Source organism: Azolla caroliniana, unplaced genomic scaffold, assembly GCF_043228905.1.
Source record: "Azolla caroliniana isolate FFs.n. ecotype wild unplaced genomic scaffold, voAzoCaro1.0.p SCAF_9, whole genome shotgun sequence".
NCBI classification, from domain to species: domain Eukaryota; kingdom Viridiplantae; phylum Streptophyta; class Polypodiopsida; order Salviniales; family Salviniaceae; genus Azolla; species Azolla caroliniana.
In genome coordinates, this window is record NW_028230444.1 from 18,824,934 (window position 1) to 18,847,993 (window position 23,060).

Below are 23,060 nucleotides of genomic sequence, written 5' to 3' on the forward strand. Positions count from 1 at the left end.
GGTATCCACAATTCATCTATTTTGAGACTTAATGTTTAAAGGATATTCCTCCCACAATGTAGCTCCATTTTTAGTAATGATAATAATGCAAACTATATTTAGATTTCTTGCCTTAAGACACGAAATGAATAGCTATGTATAGTAGCATCTACCATTTCCATGTAAAGCAGGGCCATTAAGATCATGTTCTATTCCTTATCATATAGGAGGCGGCATATTTCCATATTAGGAAACACTAGAAGAGAAGGATTGTCATTTAAACTTGTTTCCTTATTAGGAAACAAATTTCACAGTAGGAATAAAGGAAGAAGATCAGGAACATGGTGTTGATGCTAGTGGCCATGAAAGGGCATCCTGGAAGCGGCAAGTCCACACTGGCACGCAGCCTTGGACGATCTTTACATTGGCCGGTCATCGACAAAGACGATGTTCGCGATTACATGTGCCCCGAAGTGCATCGACTCGACACCGGAATGATCACAACTAATCACAACAATCATATACATAGCAATGAGCACATCGATTACATAGTGTGCAATCACCATGAGATCAAGAGGAAGGCGGTGCAATATAAGAATGTTGATTCTTTGCCGTGTAGTTCAATGGCATTGATGAACTCGTTGGCATATGGGATCATGTGGCGGATGGCACGGACTCAACTCGTCGACTTAGGGTTGAATGTGATTGTCGACAGCCCTCTTTCATGCCCTTCGTTGCTCGCATCAGCTATGGAGATTGTGGAGGAGCGTTCGTGCCGCTCCAGCGACCTGGCCCGTCTCGTCGTCATCGAGTGCATGGCTAGAGATGCCACTCTCTGGCGGACACGCCTGGAGGCTCGATCCTATTCTTCTTCTTTGTCATGGCATAAGCCTCAAAGGTGGGAGGACCTCCAAGCCCTCCTCCATGCTTATGATGGATGTTGGGATTACCCTATTGATCCCTCTAGTTGTGTTAGGAAGCTTGTGGTTGACACAACATCTAGTGACGATGTCTCGGGATTTACCGACTCTGTGCTTCATTGGATCAACAATGTCTCGGATGAAACCCCGGCAGTCTCCTTCGTTCCCAGGGCCAACTCCTCTTTAACATGAGCAATCATATGAAACGAATTCGTTGTCTATATATAAATATATATCATGGTCTCGATATGTGAACCAAGTTTGATGATTTAGGAAAGGATAAGCATGTACTTGGCCCACTGAATTGTTTGGCATGCTCTCTACAGACTACTTCTTATGTTACATTAGAATAGTTATGAAAACATCTACCTATGTATATGTTGAGACTCGAGAGTGCTTTGTAATGATTGTGATGAGGACTTTATCATGATGGGGAAGGGAGGGTAGAGGAGGGAAGCAAAGTTATTGGTCCCATCTAAGGGCAATGAGAGGTAGTGAAATTGTATAGCACCTTTTTATGAGTCTTTTAGTTGTGTGTTCAAGAATCAAGACAATATTGAACACATTATTGTGAGAGGATTATGAGCATTTAATCCTAACAGTCAAATTTGGTCCAAGTCCCAAATGACTACATTTCCATATAAGATTTTTAAAAATCTTTTTCTGTAGTAAAGCTAACCTAATGACGTGAAGAATCAATAATTCTTTTTGTAATGGATATTGTGAAGGAAGAGGTTTCCACTTCAAGTTTTAGGACGAGTTTTTAATGTTTTGGCCTTATTTAATATATGATAATCATTTGAAATCTACCTTGGAACGCACCTAGAATTATGAATTATTCATTTATAAACTCAAAATTTAAATATCCTTAATCCAATACTCTTCCAAAAGCCTTTCTCTTTAGAGGAAGGATGTAGGAATAGAATATTCCCAAAAGCCATTGGCCAACAAGTTGACTTCATCTTGCATCCATAAAAGACTATATCATGAATCATGATTACTTGTGGCTGCATCTCTTTTAATCTTGGCATACTACTTTATAAAGTTTCAACAGTTAACTTCAATGTCCACAATAATCTTGTTAAGGATAGTAGTATGTGTTTAGCACTTGCCATTTAATACATTATCTATCTTGTGCGAAATATTGAGAAACACACGATATTGTAGGCTTACAAGCAAAACCTTGCACGTCAAGAAATACAAGAAACATCAACATCTCCCCATGTGACAATTCTAGTGCATCTAGATTTAGAGTTCCTATAGGAGCTTCATTACTACTAATAGAGACCAAGAAAACTTTCCTGGAACAAGCAAAAGACAACACATCATTCTTCACATTGCCAACTTCCCTCACTTTGCTTCGACACGTTTACTAAAAGAGACCAAGAAAACTTCATGATGACTATGGGCAAGTATACAATTAAGGCACAGACACCAATTCAAAAGTACATGTGAACATTCGTCTAATGTGAGTTCACAATCTATGTGAAATGATGGTTATTTATAATACAACAAAAACTAAGATGCTGCCTTCATCAGAATTGGGTCTTCTGAAATATACTTATTTATGGTTCATTATCTCTTGGATTTTGACCATTTTCTGCATTCTTCTTTAGTCTTATCCTACTTCAATCTTAATGGCATTTAGTTGAACCGACAATGCCTCAGGTCTCATCTTACCTAATATTCAATCCTTACTGCCTCATGTGAATAAAGAAGATGTATAAGCCAACAGAATGTTTGTCACAGGATATCAGAAATTGGAATACAGCTATTATAGAGTGTAAATTACCTTTGGTCTTCATTATCCACAATTTTTCATCATTTCAGTTCTGATTTGTTTCATCTCACAGGATATAAGTAAGAAGGGAATTGTGCATTCAAACTCTACCATACACAGACATGCAATATATTCGTAACCACTCTCCACTGCTAGGCATGAGAGGCAATGCAAGACATTAAGAAGCAACCAGAATGTGTATACGGACTAATGTTTTCGAACTATGTTACATCATACCAGACTGCAAATTCATATTAAAATAATCAACATTAACCTACATAATTGCTTAAGCTATTTATCTAAAGTTGACCAAGATGATTACTAATCACTGAATTACTTCAAATAACCACAACCAGGTTTGTGCGCATATATCTTTAACGAGTTTTTTCTGGATCTTCGAGGTTAGCATTTACAAGGTCGGTTACATGGGGGTAGGAAACCTTCTCATCAAGCTGATTTTGGACACAAAGAAGCATCTTCAACAAGCCAGGAAGCTTTGGATCTATCAAGAGATAAAACAACACCATTAGGGTGCATATTTAAATATTATTGTATCCCCCTAAAAGAAAACACTTACAACCTTTTTCATGACTTTGGCTTGTGAGGATAGCTGCATTTAATTCGCTAGCAGTCTTCTGCCGTTGTGATACATCTAAGAGATCCCCTACAGGACATGTTGAAATGTCTTCAAATGCTAGTAGAGCCACAGTGCGTTCCAATTCTTGAAGAAAGGCATGCTGTCAACAACAAAAATTAATACTTGCTGTCATTGATGCATTATATTTGCAATTAGCATGATGCTGGAAGGATATGAGATCATGTTATGATAAATCTCTTTGAGAATTGCGAAGCAATTGATAGGGAAAAAGGAAAAGTAATTTGAAATTGAGAGTAGAAAGAGAACAGCAAAATCAATATCGGGTTAGTTTCAATTCGCAATGGCAAGAAAATAAAAATTTATGAGTGAAATGTGTTTGCCCTTTGTTAATTTTGGCCTGCATAATTAGGGCAGATTTAGCAGACTATATGATGTATAGCTGCAAGTAATACTTCCAGAAGTAATTTAAGGTAACACTCAGATATATATCTGAGTTTTTTCTTTATTTACCCAAATGCACAGCCTTCCCAGGTCCAAATTCCACATTTAACATTCTGCAGTGATGTAGATTATCATAATAATCATGTGGGATCTTTTGGTTTAAATATAGCTGCAGAAATATATGCAGTAGCGTAGTAGGGAAACCCTATTGAGTTCTCTCTTGCTTATATACCATCCAACAACCAAAGATCCTTTTTCCTGTTTCCCCTAACCACCTAAGCAATGACTATGAAACACCCTAACACCATTATATACTAACCTGATCTGAGAATATCATTCCCAACAACAAAAACTCATGTGATCATAATAGTCGTTAATGGTTATGTTTATGTGCATGGTGCACTATGAAGATACCCACAATGCACAACCTCAATGATGAACAGTACATCCAACAAGAGATTCACCTGAGCTGAGAAAATGTTCCCCAACTACACGAACGCATGCAGATATAGTAGTTAATGATTATGTGCATTGTGCATTGTGTGAAGATACCCACAACAAGATATCTCAATGACCAGTACATCCATGTTTACATCATAGTTACAAGTAGGTAAGAAACACAAGAGACAGGCATCCCAAAGTAGAAAAGGAAGTTCATATTGAAAAGTTTGTTTTTAAATTATATATCCTCAAGAAGCATACAAAAACCATGAAAGAACTGTCACGCACAGCCAATAACCTGGAAAAGAAGCTTCATATTGAAAAGTTTGTTTTTATATTATATATCTTCAAAAAGCATACAAAAACCATGAAAGAACTGTCACGCACAGCCAATAACCTGGAAAAGAAGCTCCATATTGAAAAGTTTGTTTCTATATTATATATCTTCAAAAAGCATACAAAAACCATGAAAGAACTGTCAACCACAGCCAATAGCCTGGAAAAGAAGCTACATATTGAAAAGTTTGTTTTTATATTATATATCTTCGAAAAGCATACAAAAACCATGAAAGAACTGTCAGCCACATCCAATAACCTGGAAAAGAAGCTCCAAAAGAAATTTAATTCATACAAACAAACTCCATTATCCTTTTGGGTTATATGAAGTGCTCACCATCCTATTCAGATTCTATTACCCTTTTTTAACTAACTGCAGATAATCGAGGCTCCATCTTGTATGCCAAGAAATTATAGATGGATCAAGTCAATGAAACTTATTGAGTCCTAGTTGGAAAACCTGCCAATACTCACAAAGCCATTGCACAACAGCAAGAATAGGAACAACGTAAGATGAGCATTCACAACTTAACCTTAAATTTGAATGGGAAGAGGTTGTTGGGGAGAAGGCCCTCAATGACCCCTTTATAGTGTATACATGTGTATAGGCCTAATTATAAAGACCAAATGTCACTTATCACTTATTCTTTATTCTTCGGCCAAGTTTAGTGTGAACTTGGCCAACCCTAAACAGGTCATATAAAACATGAGTTTAGAGATTTTGGATCTCATTCCGAAAAAGGTGAGTTCCTCCAACTGTTGCGCTCTCCATTTCAGCCATCTCTCTACTGCTGCACCTAAAGCGCCCATACTTTGGTGACTCCCATGTGTTCCTCAGCTCTATTGACATCATTTCTGTCCCTTTCAACTGGTATCCGAGCGGATCTAGGGTTTCAGAACTGCTGTACACGTGCTATCAGCAAAGAAAGGTGTTCTATCTCGATAATCTTCAGTTCCATCACAAAGAACCTTGCTCCGGAGCTTCGAGGAACTTCTTGGGCATCTCAATAGTCCATAACAGGTGGTTTTTAGGTGATTTACAGGCAAAAACAGGTTTTTCAGCAAAATATCAGTGGTTCTAGCAAATTCTCACGTTTTTGCAAGTTTTCTCACTATCAACGTGCAAAACACATACATTGGAAGAGATATCCTGTTGGAATTTCTACAATTCTGCAAATTTATCCATGTATGACAAGTGGAGTATTTTGCTGTAATTTTCTGCAAAACAGAGCCAACATGCATCTAAAAGCTAAGTATTAGCTTTATGTATGTTCTCTGAGGTTAAAAACAACGAAGTTAGTTGTTTTCTAGCACAAATTAAGGTTCTAAAATTCTATGCGCAAAAAATTCAAAGATCACTTTTTGTGCCCAAAATTACTTATTTTTGCCTCAAATTGCTCCTGTCACCTTTTGGAGTTGTGGTGCACTGTTTCTTGAGGTTATTCTCTGATTTTGGTGCATTTGGCCTAAAATTCCAACAGGTTAACCTCTTCATTGTGCAACTATGGTGTCGTCTTCTTCGGATGTGAAGAATCTATTTGAGATTGACGATTTGAGGGAACAGGTTTCGAATTGTGGAAGGAGAGAATGCAGGATGATCACTGTTTGTACACTAAAAGAGATGAAAATGGCAGGCTCAATCATTCTTGTACTATATGTAGATGATATGCTCATAGCTGGCAAGAAAAGGAACACTGTTGATGCCTTTAAATGTCCATAAAAAGCAGCTGAAATCTGCATTTTCAATGAAAGGCTGAACATGTACTTTAAGTAAGAATTAGGAGACAAAGGGAGCAACCCACATTGTATTTATCTCAGGAAAAGTACGTTGAAAAGGTGTTGGAAAGATTTTGTATTGCTGATGCAAAGCCTTTTGGAGTGCCATTGCAGCCATATGATAAAATCTCCAAGGAAGATTGTCCTAAGACACAAGAAGCAATCAATGACATGCAAGGTGTACCTTATGCTTCAGCTTGTGGTTCACTTATGTATGCTATGGTTGCTACTAGACTTGATATTGCCTCTACAGTGGGAGTTGTAATCTGATTCATGGCTAATCCGGGCAAGGCACATTGGAATGCAGTAAAGTCCATGAGGTACTTAAAAGGGACTAAAAATAAATGCCTCTATTATGGAAAAGACCCATTAGAGTTGAAGGGTTTCCATGACTTTGACATGGCAGGTGATGTGAATACACGGAAATCCACAAGTGGTTATGTATTCACACTTGCAAGCGTTGTTGTATCACGGTGGTTGCTTTGTCCACTACTGAGGCTGAATATATTTCAGCCACTAAGGCTTCCAAGGAAGCGATATGGTTGGTTGTGATAGCCACAATGCCATCGGTTTGGCAAAGAATGCTATGTTTCATGCACGCACAAAATATATTGATGTGCGATATCACTTCATTCGAGAAGTGCTTGAGGATAGCCTTATCACATTGATAAAGGTCCACATATCACACAACCCTGCAAATATACTCACCAAGTGCTTACCCAAAGCACAACATCTGATATGTATACAGATGGTGGGAGTCACGTAGCGTAAAGGCGTCATTCATGCCTTTAAGTGGGAGGTTGTTGGGGTAAAGGCCCTAAATGACCCCCTTATAGTGTATACATCTGTATAGGCCTAATTATAAAGGCCAAAAGTCACTTATCACTTATTCTTTATTTTTGGGCCAAGTTCAATGTGAACTTGGCCAACCCTAAATGGGTCATATAAAACATAAGTTTAGAACTTTTGGATCTCACTCCAAAAAAGGAGAGCTCCTCCAACTGCTACGCTCTCCATTTCAACCGCCGCTCTACTATTGCACCTAAAGCACCCATACTTTGGTGACTCCCGTGTGTTCCTCAGCTCTATTGACATAATTTTTGTCCCTTTCAACTGGTATCAGAAAGGGACATTGAAGAATGAAATTTGAGATGTGAAAACTGTGGAAGACTATTATTCAACCCTCACTGCAACCACTCAAAGACACCGATCAAGCTCACCACAAACACTCAAGAATCTACAGCACAAAATATCAAAGAACACTCATACAAGAGAAAAACCCGAAGCCCTAGTTTGAGATTTGACAACAGTGGAAGTCTGCTATGCAACCACTCAAACTCGCTGCAATCACCAAGAATCTAAATGACAAAATAGCGTTTTCAACCATCGGACCTTTTACATGTAAGCAAGCAAGCAAGCAGCAGCTGCTTTTAAGTGACATTTTCAGAGTGACTTTTAGGCGAATTGGAAGTATTAAAGATTGCTTCACACAAGAAATAGATCCCAAATCCTATATGTTTATATACCATCCACCTGCGCCCTTTCTGAAAAATGACACTGCCTTGAATGAGCTGATGGGAGAGTTTTGAATACTCAAAATTGATCACTTAGAACATAAAAAATATTTCCAGTTGTTAAAAGAACAAGGTCAAATTACATAATGAGGGCACCATTGATAACCTCAATTGTAATGGCAAGATTAAGATCTCTTATATTGCATGCACATATAACAATAATGAAGATCTAGAACATGTCCCCAGGATTTATATAAAAGTAATCAATAGATCCTAATAAAAAAATCTTAGCAGATTACTTCACATAAAACAAGATTAAGACATATCTTATTACTTACATTTTCTTCGCCTCTGGGTGCCAATTCTTCTTGAGCAAACTCTAAAGCTTCTTCTATTTTCCCACATCGTATGAGTTCGATAAGTCTTTGCTGTTGGAGATGGAAAAATAATTGTGGATTTGTATCTAAAATCTGTAAATGAAGCAGCAACACCTTAACTTGTGACAGCAAAACCAGATATTTTAAACTCAAAGAAATGTTCCATATACTAACCTCTGGATTCAAATCATTCACTTTCTCAATGGCATCCTGAACATTGCCACATTGAATAGCTTTTCGTACGGACATCCTATCTGTGATCGTCCCAAGATCCATATCTGCTATTCTTAGCTAAGGAAATATAACCCATATGCTGCAGATCACAAGAATAATATAGTGGCAACGAGTGTCACCACAAATGTTTCATGGTTTCAAGATTTTGTTTCAGAAGTTTGTTCATTTCAAAGAGACAGACATTTTGTAAAATAAATAAGAATTAAAAATGCTAAAAATTTTATTAGACACTTTCACCAAAAACACCTTCCGCGGTTTCACTTATTTAGACATTGCTGTTACTTTTTGTACTATTCATGTCCTGTCTATATTGCATAAATCTTCTTGCTTATCTATCTTCTGTCATTCTTCTTACTCTCCATCCTCTTCTGAAAAATTAGACATGCTCTTTGTTCTTGTAACTTATCTGCTCCATAGCAATCAAACTTCACACAGGTGTCTAATGCTTTAACTTGTGAATGAAATTAGTCTGCCTATGGTTTTATTCCAATTAAAGACACCGGCTTTCACAACAAATTGCACAAAACTGTCTAATATACTATAAACCTCATTCTTTTCCCACTGTTTCCAATTTTCTGGGCAATAGCTTCACCATAATTAAGCCACACAAAACCAAAACCGTTGTTTTCTATCCAAGTTATACCATGGATCTTGCAATAATCTTTGTTGCACATCACACATATACATGGTGTAGTGAAAACGAGCCCAACTCAGCTTCAAAGAGATTTCCACACCCTGTTGAACATTAAAAGCATTGTATTGTTTCCAAAACCACATATTGTTTCAAGAAAGTGAACCAAACAGTTTGTGATCTTCAAAATATCTGCATACTTGCACAGTCTATCATCAAAGTGAACAAACAAGTTGTGATCTTCAAACCCGTATGGTCTCTAAGGATCACATCGTATTTCACAACAACAAACAAACAATTTCAGATGCTCAAAAACATTGGAAATTGTCACTTATTTTGCAAAAGGTGACCAAAAGAAATTCTTATCTTCAGAAATATCATATTTTTGCAGAAATAGAACATAATTTCATAGCTGTTAACCAAGCAAGTGGCAATCTTTAAAAAAACATATTTTCATGAAACCAAACCAAATAAATTGTGATCCCCAAAATGATCACATGTCCTCTACATAAAAGACGTCATTCATGACTGATAAGCCGCATATAGTTTGTTTAGCTTGCTACCAACCAAGCCTTGATATTTCATAATGTTTCATCGAATTGCATATTGTTACACAGAAAAGGTAAACGAAACAACTTGTGATCTTCAAAAGCATCACATTGTTTCTGAAATATAATGCATTATTCCATGAATGCAAAAAAGACAAGTTGTGGTCTTCAAAAAACATCTTATTCGTCCCACAGATAGACATCACTTCATGAGAAAGAGGGGATACTTTAGGAAAATTGCACATTACTTCATGACAGCAAGCCAAATAAGTTATGATCTTCAGGAAATGACGAATTATTCCATGATTGCAAACTAGAAAAGTTATGCTCTTAAAAAATCTCATGTTAACCTGAATTGACACATTACAACATGTGATCTTCAAAACATCATACATATGTATGGCTACTAAATTCAGAGCAGAGGCACATAACAAAGAAAGGAAAGGAAAAATAAGAAGTTATCTATAATCACCAGAAAAAGAAGGGAAAAAAAGACAAGTGAAATATACATGTAAGAAAAGAAGACAAGTTACATAAATATATATAGCATGAAAACAAAGAAAATAAAACAAGTTATGCTTGTATACATACACATAACATGCAATAACTTCTGGATACGTTCTGTTCCTGTCTCCATCTGAAACTTCTCAGCTGCCTCAACATATCCTTCTGTCACAAGATAATTCATGACAATCCTATTCATCTCTGATTTCTGAATCTTCACATCATTAAGCTTTTTCTCCCATTCCTCCCTAGTGTACACCTTCTTTGAAGAAGACTATATTTTTGTTTCACCATAAAATCATACCATAATGTCAGAAACATGGAGGAAGCAAAAGCAAGATTGAATGTCAAAGAATGATCTTCATTCTAAGAACAGAACAGAAACAATTCCAGAATTCCAAAGGAAGCCAAAAGAAAAATGCAAACGCAAGATTGGATGTGGAAGAAAAAGAAAAACAAGGATTAAAAGAGCCAACTCAAAGAAAAAACAAGAAAATTGTGGAATGAAATCACAATTAAAAACGAGATATTTCTTGACAATCATACTTTTCAACCACATACATCAGACAATAAAGTCAGAAATACAAAGAACCAAAACCGCACAAGCAAGTTTTAATGTCAAAGAATCAGTTCAAAGAAAAAGAGACGCAGATGTGGAATAGAAATCACATTCCAAATTTGAAAACAGGAACAGTAATAAGATCTGAGGTTTTTCTTTCTAGGTTAACTAACCATAATTTGGTGCTTGATGATCTTGCGCGTTGTGCTTCAGAAGGAACGCATTGGTCTGTAGGAAAAAGAGGAAGGTTTACAGGGCGTTTCAAATTCCCGGAAGGAGATCAAAACTGAATGAGCGAGTGTGGAGGATCGATCTCTGCAAAAAAAAGGAAAGAAGAGAGGACGAGGAATCGAACACGAGCCTTACCGTTTCGGATGCGTTTCGGAGGTCCCGTTTCTGAAGCGAACGGCAAATAGCGAAACGGAAGAACAAGAAACGCAAAAGCTACACTGAAAAACTCAAGTCTCGAATTTAACTAATTAATTTTTTAATTGCTTTATTTTTTTGTTCATGCCAAGCTACTCAAAATCGAGGATTACCTATTTATTTATTTATTTATTTGTTCATGCCAACTCAAAATCCCGAATTATTTTATTTATTTATTTATTTAATTATATATTCATGCCAAGCTATGTACTCAAAATCCAGAATTATTTATTTATTTATTTATTCATGCCAAGCTACTCAAAATCGAGGATTATTTATTTGTTTGTTTGTTCATGCCAAGTTACTAAAAATCCAGAATTATAAAATGGAGAGGTAGGAATTCAGGATCAAGGAACTCTTTACGCCTCGGAAGCTTACACTGGAGTGTTATATTCCCATAGTCACTAGCTGAACAAGAGCCTAGGAAAGCTTATTTTTTAGCAAAGAAGGGGCTGAAATCAATTGCAGATGTGGTAAATGACCAAGGTCACTTATTGCACTTCAATGACATCACATGTCATTATCGTCTTGGGCCACATCATCGCGTTATCTGGAATCAAATCACAGAGTTGGTACTTTCCTTTGTACATGTGCCACCTCTAGATGGAGATCGCAAGATTCAGGATTAGATGTTACAAAAAGGGAACATTGTTATTCCAATGCATAACATTACAAAACATTTAGTGTATATGTTGTTGCAACTTGTCCCATGGTTTCACGAACATGCAAATGCATTATGGAACCTACACAAAACACAATCCTGGTGGAAAACGGGCTTACAAGCTTATGCAGCTCCGGTCTTCCACTTAAGCAAGGGGTATTCCTAGGGAGATGCCTATTGGGTGTGCTCCCGACTGGGTCGAATCTTCAAAAGAGATCGATAGCCTCACCGCATTGTGCAAGATGTGGTGGATGATTGGAAATGATCCCATAGTTATTATGGACTTGCTCATTCACTATAACATTTTAGGGGCCCGCCAATTGGCTTGTTGTACACATTATAGATTCGTGATAGAATAAAGTCTTCAAACCCTCTTTGTTTCAAGAAAATTAAGAAGTATGTGTGGGGGAAGTGGCAATTCAAACTTCTACCCTTCCGCATTTCCCACATGGACCTACCATGACCACACACAGGTACACTTAACATACTTGTGTGTATATCATTGAGGATGGTCATCTCCACAGTTCCAAAACGTATATAGATGCCTTTGTTTTGCACGAGACAAACCAACTTGAATTCGCAATGTCCTGTACTCCAAGAGAGCATAACCATTGTTATCAAGTGTTCATATGTCAATGCTATTACATCTTCTTCATACGAATAGTTGCCCTTAGAGGTCCTCGACATCACAACATCTAGAACTTGCATGCAGAAGTTTGAGATTTGTGGCATAACATCATCGTTTGTGGTGGCACAATCTTGATGATCTGTAATGACGAATAATTGTCCCTAGAGGTCCTCGACATCACAACATCCAGAACTTGCATGCAGAAGTTCGAGATTGTGGCATAACATCATCGTTTGTGGTGGCACACTCTTGATGATCTGTAATGATGAATAATTGTCCCTAGAGGTCCTCAACATCACAACATCCAGAACTTGCATGCAAAAGTACGAGATTTTGGCATAACATCATCCTTTGTGGTGGCACAATCTTGATGAGTTGTAATGGAGCCATGACTTATGTAGAGAGAGAGAGAGAGAGAGAGAGAGAGAGAGAGAGAGAGAGAGAGAGAGAGAGAGAGAGAGAGAGAGAGAGAGAGATTAGTAGTCACTTGTAACAATGACGTTTGACCCCGTAAACACCAATCAATCCACGGTTGTTCTCTTGTTTGTAGAGGTAAGGAACCTTGCATCAATGGAATATTTTGTAGTTGCTGGCAAATAAACCCATAATTAGGCAGGATGCGTAATAATTGTCGTGCTTCAACAAACTCCAAAATTCTTTGTGATGGAGCTTCAACTATATCTCCCACCTCTTTGACCCCCAAATGAAACAAACGATTAAATTGAGGGCTCAATCTCTCCTTTCCTAGCCAACATAATCACCGAGAAGACACAAATAACTCTTTTTGCAAAAAATTACAATGCTCTCTACTAGATAATGGTTTCTATACACATAACAAGAGTGCTTCTTGCCATGAAGTAACCAAGTGTTGAACACATGAAGAGCCCAGAATCCTAAGTGAAATACATCCATTTAGTAATTGCCACCATGAAGCCTTAATCGTTGTCCTCCCATGTGTTAAACCCTTGTTCTCAATGTAATATTGAACAATAGATATCCTTGGTAACTGTGAGTTTGATCACATGTCTTGTAATAAGGAAAATCTACGAGCCATCATATACATAGATAAGTTCAATATTCCTACTGCCCCCAAGCGCTTAGGGGTTGCTAGATGATTACACGCAACCCAAGTGATTCCCATCTTATCCCTCTTCTTCCACAACAAATATCGAAGAGGTTGCAAAACAGAATGCAAAGCCTTCTTTGTTCATGATAACAATGGCAAGTAAAATAATATCATGGGTTCCATAATACATTGTACAACCTTCAAGCGCACATGAAATGACCAAGATTGTGACTTCCAATACATGAACTTATCCCTCAACTTACTGGATATCCATTCCATCAATTGACCATTTGTAACATTAATTCCTAATGGATAGCCCAAGTGTCGAGTCTCTTGGATGGCTATCATCTAAGGCTGAAGAAGAATGGAAAATACACAAATATGATCATGGGTGGCGGCAGATCTTACAATGTAGTTGGCATTATAAATTGCCACTTGTAGCAAAGGTCTTCATTTGGAGAGTTTTGATTGGAGGATTTCCTTTGGGATTAGCTCTAAAGCATTGTGGACTAGTGTTGAGAATCGAACTCAACTTCCCATAGAGGTAGTGTTCACACTGGCCAATGGAAATCATACTAGGATAGATTTGTAATTAGTAGAAAGGGCACTTGCCCTAGATCAATTGGTATTTAAACCAACCTTTTGTAACTTAGCTACTGTTGGACGTAATATATAGTTTTCTTGTTTTAGAGCTCTCTCTCTCTCTCTCTCTCTCTCTCTCTCTCTCTCTCTCTCTCTCTTTTGTCTCACGTGCACACACACACGCGCGCACGCGCACACACACGCACACACACACACACACACACACTATTTACATGGTATTAGAGCGCGTGGTAGCCCGAGAAGCTTGATAGAACAAACTTCGCATCTTGGGAGTACAAGATGCATCAATATACTATTGAGAATCAAACTCAACTTCCCATAGAAATAGGTTTCACACTAGCTCATGGACATACCATGCTAGTTTTGTAAATAGTAGAAAGGGCCCTTGCCCTAGTTTAGTTGGTATTTAAACCAACCCTTTGTAACCTTGTTACTGTTGGAAGTACTATACATTTTTCTTGTTAAGAGCTCTCCCTCCCTCTCTCTCCCTCTCTCTCCCTCCCTCCCTCTCTCTCTCTCTCTCTCTCTCTCTCTCTCTCTCTCTCTCTCTCTCTCTCTCTCTCTCTCTCTTTGGTGAAAACACACAATTATATTAATAAATGTGTGTGAAAAACACTACTTACAATACGTGTGACAATGGAGTATGGTCACACACTAACCACACTACATTACATGGGTAGTGGAACATGTTGAATTGCCAATAAGCAAGACGAACACTCCACCGAGGAAAGAATTTCCACTTGTTCCAATAAAGAAAATTGCCACATTAGTACTCCAACTTTCGTAGATATGCTTTTACTCCATGTCTACCATCGAATACAAAAGCGTTGTGCATGTTCCAATTATGACGCAATCCCCAATATCTCAGAAATAGGAAAACAATCTCCATCTTTGATTTTGGGTCAACCTGTGTAAATTGTGCAAACACCTATTGTCTAGGTGTCAAATAACTCTGTGATAAAACTTGCCAAATTTGAGAAATGTAACTCCAAATTTGACAAGCAATTGGACATTGTATAAATCGATGAGTACTATCTTCTATCTGAACTGTGCAAAAGAAGTAGGTACCCGTTGCTAGTCCACGACGCTTTAAAGCTAATCCCAAAGGCAATCCTCCGATCAAAACTCTCCAAATGAATATGTTACGGGCATGACCATTTAATATCCCGTGGTGAGAATTTACCGTAGTCTTCTTTACACTCTACTTATCCACGTGTATAGAAGACTACGGTAAATTCTCACCACGGGATATTAAATGGTCATGCGCGTAGTAGAATACCTTTGCAACAAGTGGCAATTTAGAATGCCAACAACGTTGTAAGATCTGCCACCACCCCCATGATCAGATTTGTGTATTTTCCATTCTTCGTCAGCCTTAGATGATAACCATCTGAGAGACTCAACGAAACAATGATACAAAAGATTAGTAGTCACTTGTAACAATGGTGTTTGACCTCTTAAACTCCAATCAATCCACGGTTGTTCTCTTGTTTGTAGAAGTAAGGGACCTTGCATCAATGCAATATTCTGTAGTTGTTGCAAAATAAACCCATAATTAGGCGGGATGCGTAATAATTGTCGTGCTTCAGTAAACTCCAAAATTCTTTGAGATGGAACCTCAACTATATCTCCCACCTCTTTGACCCCCAAACGAAACAAACGATTAAATTGAGAACGCAATCTCTCCTTTCCTGGCCAACATAATAACCGAGAAGACACAAGTAGCTCTTTTTGCAAAGAGTTACAATGCTCTCTACTAGATGATGGTTTCCATACACATAACAAGAGTGCTTCTTGTCATGAGGTAACTAAGTGTTGAACACATGAAGAACCTGGAATCCTAAGTGAAATACATCCATTCAGTAATTGCCACCATGAAGCCTTAATCGTTGTCCTCCCATGTGTTAAACCCTTGTTCTCAATGAAATATCGAACAATAGATATCCATGGTTGTGAGTTTGAACACATGTCTTGTAATAAGGAAAATCTACGAGCCATCATATGCATAGATAAGTTCAATATTCCAACCCCCCCCCAATCGCTTAGGGGTTGCTAGATGATTCCAAGCAATCCATGTGATTCCCATCTTATCCCTCTTCTTCCACAACAAATATCAAAGAGGTTGCAAAACAGAATTCAACGCCTTCTTTGTCCATGGCAATAATGGCAAGTAATATAATATCATGGGTTCCATAATACATTGTACAACCTTCAAGCGAACATGAAATAGCCAAGATTGTGACTTCTAATACATGAACGTATCCCTCAACTTACTAGACATCCATTCAATCAATTGACCATTTGTAACATTCATTCCTAATGGATAGCCCAAGTGTTGAAAAATAGAGCCTTTCTTCACCACGGATCCTTGCCATCCTAAACATTCCAAATCCCTTTCAGTGCATGATATGAGACTAGACTTCCTCCAATTAATATGTAATCTGGAAGCCAATGCAAACTGATTCCATACAAGCATCCCCTTCTCAAGATTCTCCTGTGAGGCTCGTAAAAACATGAAAGAATCATCCGCCAAAGCTTGTGCTACTATTTGCCCTCCGGACGGAAGGTGCAAACCCACAATGTCACCATTTATTGCAAGTCTTGATAACATCACTAACAAAGGATGAGTAACAATAGCAAACAACAATGGGCTAAGAGGGCATCCTTGACGAACGGATCTTGTGAGGGCAATATCTGATGTAACTCCCCATTAAGCATTACTCGAGACGATGCATCTTGTCCTAATAAAAATATGAGGTGAGACATATGAGGTGCAAGGCCCATTGTATGCATTAACCCAGAAACAAAAGACCAATTAACATGATCATAAGCTTTCTTCAAATCTAATTGCACCATAATCAATTCTTGATGAGTGTTCCGAGCATAATCCATGGCCATTTGAACATTCAACACATTATGCAATATATTTCTACCTACAATAAAACCATATTGGGCGGGGTGTATCAACTTTGGCAAATACTTTTGTAATCTATTTGCCAAGACCTTCGTAAATATCTTGTACAACCCCCCCATCAAAGAAATAGGTCTCCATTGATGAAATGACTCAAGAGATGCCACCTTTGGAACTAGTTTAATTAGACCAATCTTCCAAGCTTGAGGCATACAACCAGAATCCCAAGACTGTTGAAACATCAAAGTCAAGGGCCCCTTTAAAATGTTGGAATATCTCTTAAAAACTTCATTTGTCAAGCCATCCCAACCAAGGCTCTTACCACTAGGAAGATGCCTTAAAACTACATCCACCTCATCCTTAGTGAAATCTGCATCCAATTCATGACTAATGAGATCATGCACAATACATCCAACCACATCATAAAACTCATGACGTGCTCTACTCACCTCATCTGTCATTAACAATTGTGGACCAATCAACTCCTTAAAGTAATGAAGACATATGTCAATTATTGTTGTAGGATCCACTATCAATTCATTCCCTTGCTTCACATGTACCACATTAGATCGAGCATAAGTAGGATGTAATGCTTGGAAAAACAAATGAGATTGACATTGATTATCAATGAGTCCTTCCCTGAGTTGTCACATCTTAGGATAACGATAACTTTGGCATTGCAACTGAGAAATAATAACATGCAATTGACTCTGAATATCCAAAAGCTCCTCATCTAATGGTGTATGTATCAATAATGCATTACATCTAGAGAGAACTTGTGAGAATTGTCGAATAAAACCTCTTCTTCGTTGAGCATTGGTTACTCCATACATACGATGAATGATGTTAATGTTTCGTAACGTGATATCCCATGCTTTAACTCCTTTAAGATTCACTTGTTGAGAAAAATTTACCAAAATTTGCTCCATGAGAGAATCAAAGTGAGGTTGAAGCAAAAGAGAAGAGTTAAAGCGTAGTGGAGGCTTTCCAAGTAAAGATTTATAAATGTCAATTGCATGATTACACACCTCCAAGCAAATAGGAAAGTGATCTGAAGTTCCAACATCTTGTAGAACATTCATACAAAGTGATGTCGGTAAAAAAGAATCATCATGCATCACATACATTCTATCTAACCGACTCCATGTTTGTCTATGTTGAGCAGATTGGAAGGTAAAACCTGGATCATTCCCTTGCAACCGTGTCCAAACATCCAACTTCAGACGTGGATTGAAATGCATCAACACACATGTTAAAATCGCCCATAAGTAATCCTGGACGTCCAATAGATAGGTTTGAAGGAGTGAACCCCATAATGCAATACGTTGAGTGGCTTGGTTAGGGGCATAAATCCCAACCACCCACACAACCTCGCCAAAAAAAGTGATTTCTAGAACCAAAAACCGACCATAAGGATCATTATGCACCACTTGAGGATAATACTTATCCCTCACGATTAATACCACACCTGAATAATGATTATTAAGATGTCCTGCATAAAATGATGAATATCCACGCAAATGCACTATGGATCCTGCTAACTCATGACACTTATGCTCAACTGCACATACTACATCCCATTCTCTACTTAACAAAGTTTCCCATAGTATATACTTCTTATGAGGAGAACATGCCCCTCTCACAGTCCATGTTACCACTTTCATTCAATCAACAATGTTATGGGAGCACTTGCTCCTTTAGAGCAACCGATGTCATGAAACTAGTCAAAGCATGCTCCAATGCTGCATATGGATTTTCATGCACCACATCCTTAGGGTTGTCTATCGAAATCTTTTTTTTAGGTCCTCCCGCTTGATGAAAACCTTGAGAATTCGATGAATTTACAACTCATCCCAATGAATCAAATTGAAGGTGAAGGGGTAATCCCTTATCCCTAGATTGTCGTTGCCAAGGAACTTTTCGAGGGCCCTCCCTAGTTCCTGAATTACCTTGCCAAGTAGTCACACAAGTAGTGGGCAAGCTACTACGCTGCATATTCATTGATTTCCCTTTCGACTTGCCCTTAACCTCATGCCAATCTTTGTCAACAACATCACTACTAGCTCTATCCAACGGTTTTTTCCCCTTATCTTTAACCACTAAACTTTATTTTTCCATATCCATAGATTCAATTCCCTTATTCTTAGGGCCCAAACCTTGAAGTGAGACCTCTTTATAACCTGCTCTAGGTGATGTTCCTTCATCCACAAAATTTGACACACCAACATCTCTCCCAACTCCTTCCTTATTGTTCCCTTCAATAGGAACCTCTGTAGTTGAAGGACAATGACCGTGGCATTCCGCCATAAAGTGACCCCATTCACCACATCCAAAACAATGACCTGCAAATGTCTCCCACTTCAGTTTAAAACAAAGACTTCTCATACCAGGAGCATTCATACGCACCCATCCTGGCCTCTTGTGACTTGTATCCCATAACACACAAAATCTGCACTTATTTGTAGCATTTGCATGTGGAGATACCAACACTTTACCCATTTGACTCATCAACTCTGGTAAAAGTGGCCATAAAAAAGCATGCTTACAATCCACTGTAACCCAAACAGGACATTCTTGTTTTAACAAAGCATGATAGTCCACTACGGGGGACCATTGCATAACATGCACCAATCGTTTATCAAAAAACACAAGAACTTTATCCAACAATGCACTTTGATGCTCCGGTGAACGAAATACCACATCATAAAACCCTCGTGGTCCCACATATATATTTTCAGCACAATTTGGTGACACGATTGTGTTCAACCATTGTTTAATCCAATTAACATATGGGAGTTTGCCGGTAAAAAATAATATAATAGCACGATCATAGAATACATCAAATGATTGCAAAACTGCCTTAGCATCAACTTCCACATCATGCACATCCTCTTCAATGCATTCTTTTGTTGCATTTTCATTTTCTTCCACAATATCCGATAATAAGGTATTGGTAATTCCCCATAAATTATCCCAATTACAGTGATCCTTGTCAACTTCATCTACATGTATTATTTCGGCATATGTTAATTTTTTCTCATTAATTTCTTCAATTCCCTTAAACCTCTTAGAGCTTCCGATGTCTTCCCTTTCATGATTACATTCAACCATCACATTACTCTTTTTTGGATCCATTGTTTCCATATCAATATCCCCCACAATTTGTGAGGAATTCATGTTTATGTCCATCATTATATTGATCTGGGATAAAAATAATTTTCCATGAACAAGAGAGAAAATCAGAACTCACCCGATTGAAGAGGTCGAAGATTTTGAAAGCAATCGAAGACCCACAATGAGTTTTGAGTATGTGGATGCCAACAACACAAGATTCCTTATTGCTATCGCTGCTTCTCGTACAAACCGCCAAATTCAGCTTGCTATATCTGTTGAACACAGCTCCCGGTCACAACCGAGGAATAGGATCAACTCTCTGGAAACAGGAAATACAAAAAATGCACGAAGACAACAGAGAGAAGAGTACACAGGATGTTTTACGTGGAAAACCCTAAATGGGAAAAACCACGGGAGTCCACGAACTCCAACTATCACTATGCGTAGGGAATGTACAATGGCGAGCTGCAAGGCGACGACCTTGAGCTCGCTGTCCTCGCCACAGGCGGCGGTAATACACAGAGGCAACGACCTCTTCGTCTCTCTCTCTCTCTCACTCTCTCTCGGCTGCTCTCACTCTCTACCTCTAAGTGAGAAACAAGAAAAATGAGCAACAACATAAATTGTTTGCCCTAAGTCATATTTATACACATATGACTTTCGGGCTATTTACAAATATAGCCTCAGGGGCCCTTGACAAACATATTCACAGATATGTCCCCGCATCCGGATCTCTCTCCGGGTACATCCGTCATCCGGCTCCGTAGCCGGGGTCTTCAACATCCGGCTCCGTAGCCGGGTACTCTTCATCCGGCTTCGTGCCGGGTACTCTTCATCCTCCGGTTCCGTAACCGCAACCGGGCTTGCCGTCATTCATCTCCGGACATCCCATCCGGAGGGACCGAAATCCCAACAAACTCCCCCTTCACTTCGGCATGGGATGTCTCTCCAATCCGATCCTCTTCCGGCATGCTTCCAGCTTGTCGGGTGTGAGCACCTTGGTCAGCATATCCGACCCGTTTTCGTCCGTGTGGATCTTCGTCAGCACGAACTCCTTGTCTTCTATCCTTTCCCGGATCCAGTTGTATCTACGCTGGATGTGTTTCGTCCGGGAATGGTAGGCCGCGTTCTTCGCAAGGTGGATGGCACTCTGACTGTCGCAGTAAAGTCGGTACTCCTCCTGCCGGATACCGAGCTCTCTAATGAAGTCCTTCATCCATATTATTTCCTTGCCGGCTTCAACAGCCGCCATGTACTCCGCCTCCGTGGTTGACAACGCAACCGTCTTCTGCAGCCTCGACTGCCACGAAACAACTCCCCCTGCATACGTAATCACATACCCTGATGTGGACCGGCTGGTATCTGCATCAGCCGACATATCCGAATCGGTAAAGCCGTCGAGTTCGGGCTTACCGGAGCCGAATTGGAGGCACACGTTTGCCGTGCCCTTCAGGTATCGGAGTATCCACTTGACCGCGTTCCAGTGCTCTTTGCCGGGATTGCTCATGTACCGGCTCACCACTCCGACTGCATATCCTATGTCCGGTCTTGTACACACCATTGCGTACATCAAGCTCCCGACGGCAGAGGCATATGGTATCTTCATCATATCCTCCTTTTCCACTTTTGTCTTGGGACTTTGCTTGCCGGATAACTTGCAGTTTGCCGGGAGGGTCGACCCGACCGGTCTTGCTTCCGACATGTTGAACCAGTGAAGCACCTTTGTCACGTACTTCTCCTGTGACAGCCACAACTGCTTCTTCTTCCGGTCCCGGATGATGTGCATCCCTAGTATTTGCCTCGCCGGACCCAGGTCCTTCATTGAGAAAGTTCGGTGAAGCGCTTTCTTCAGCATCCGTATCTTGGCCTGGTCCCGTCCGACGATCAACATGTCGTCCACGTACAGGAGGAGTATTAGAAAGTCTCCTCCTTCGAACTTCTTCACAAACACGCAGTGATCGGACTGCGTTTTGTGGTACCCTTCGTCAGTCATGAAAGAGTCGAACTTCCGGTACCATTGCCGGGGAGCCTGCTTCAGTCCGTAAAGGCTCTTCTTCAACCGGCACACCAGGTGCTCCTTCCCTTTCTTCTCGAATCCTTCTGGTTGCTGCATGTAGATCTCTTCTTCGAGGTCACCGTGAAGGAATGCAGTCTTCACGTCCATCTGTTCTACCTCGAGGTCCATGCTTGCCGCTATGCTCAACACCGTCCGGATGGAGGTCATCTTCACTACCGGGGCAAATATTTCGTCGAAGTCGACGCCCTTCTTCTGCTGGAACCCCTTCACCACGATCCTGGCTTTATATCTCGGGGGTTTTTCGGCATCTCCCGGTTTCAGCTTGAACACCCACTTGTTTCGAAGTGCCCGCTTTCCTTTCGGCAACTCCACAAGTTCATATGTGTGGTTCTCATGCAGGGAATCCATCTCCTCCTGCATGGCACTTAACCACCTGCGGCTATGTGTATCAAGCTTTGCTTCTTCAAAACTCTCCGGCTCCCCCTCGTCGGTTAGTAGCACGTGCTCTGGTTCCGGAAATCTCCGGGGGGCCCTTCTCTCTCTTAGAGGATATCTCCGTTCCGGAGCTTCGGTAACCGGCTCCTCCGTTTCCTCTTCATCCGAATCCATTTCGGGATCGGGGCCGGTTCCGGTATCAGTTTCATCTTCCTCGGCCGGTTCTGTTTCTTCACCGTCTTCGGCCGGATCCTCGAGTGCTAACCGGTCCCTTGCCGGTCGGGACTGCTCTTCGTAGAGTTGATCCTCACCGGTCAACTTGGAGCTCTTCATCTTCTTCTCCGACTCCCAGTCGGCGAGTGTCTCGTCCTCCATGAAGATGATATCTCGACTCCTGAATATCTTCTTGTCGACCGGGTCCCATACTCGGTAGCCGAACTCGTCGTTGCCGTAACCGAGGAATATGCATGGCCGGGTCTTTGGATCTAACTTTCCTCTCCGGTCCTTTGCCACATGCACGTATGCGAGACACCCAAACACCTTCAGATGCTGGTAGGACAC

At 39.7% G+C, this 23,060-nt stretch overlaps 2 protein-coding genes across 3 annotated transcripts; one reads left to right on the plus strand and one right to left on the minus strand.

Moving 5' to 3' along the window:
* The first annotated feature begins 294 nt into the window (after window positions 1–294).
* LOC147860458 (uncharacterized) lies at window positions 295–1,198 on the plus strand. The gene has a single exon (XM_087324837.1). It carries the CDS (start codon window positions 321–323, stop codon window positions 1,089–1,091), a length of 771 nt encoding a protein of 256 aa, XP_087180963.1. The 5' UTR covers window positions 295–320; the 3' UTR covers window positions 1,092–1,198.
* A 1,712-nt stretch (window positions 1,199–2,910) lies between these two features.
* On the minus strand, window positions 2,911–11,127 carry LOC147860459 (LisH and RanBPM domains containing protein). 2 transcript variants are annotated; one of them, XM_087324681.1, is made up of 7 exons: window positions 11,005–11,127; window positions 10,812–10,866; window positions 10,194–10,353; window positions 8,337–8,440; window positions 8,124–8,255; window positions 3,260–3,416; window positions 2,911–3,181 (listed from the first exon to the last, which is right to left on the minus strand). In XM_087324681.1, exons 2-7 carry the CDS (start codon window positions 10,812–10,814, stop codon window positions 3,054–3,056), a joined length of 684 nt encoding a protein of 227 aa, XP_087180807.1. In that variant the 5' UTR covers window positions 10,815–10,866; window positions 11,005–11,127; the 3' UTR covers window positions 2,911–3,053. The 2 variants fall into 2 exon arrangements, with proteins under 2 accessions (XP_087180807.1, XP_087180806.1); XM_087324680.1 differs by having other exon boundaries at window positions 8,337–8,443.
* Window positions 11,128–23,060: the final 11,933 nt, after the last annotated feature.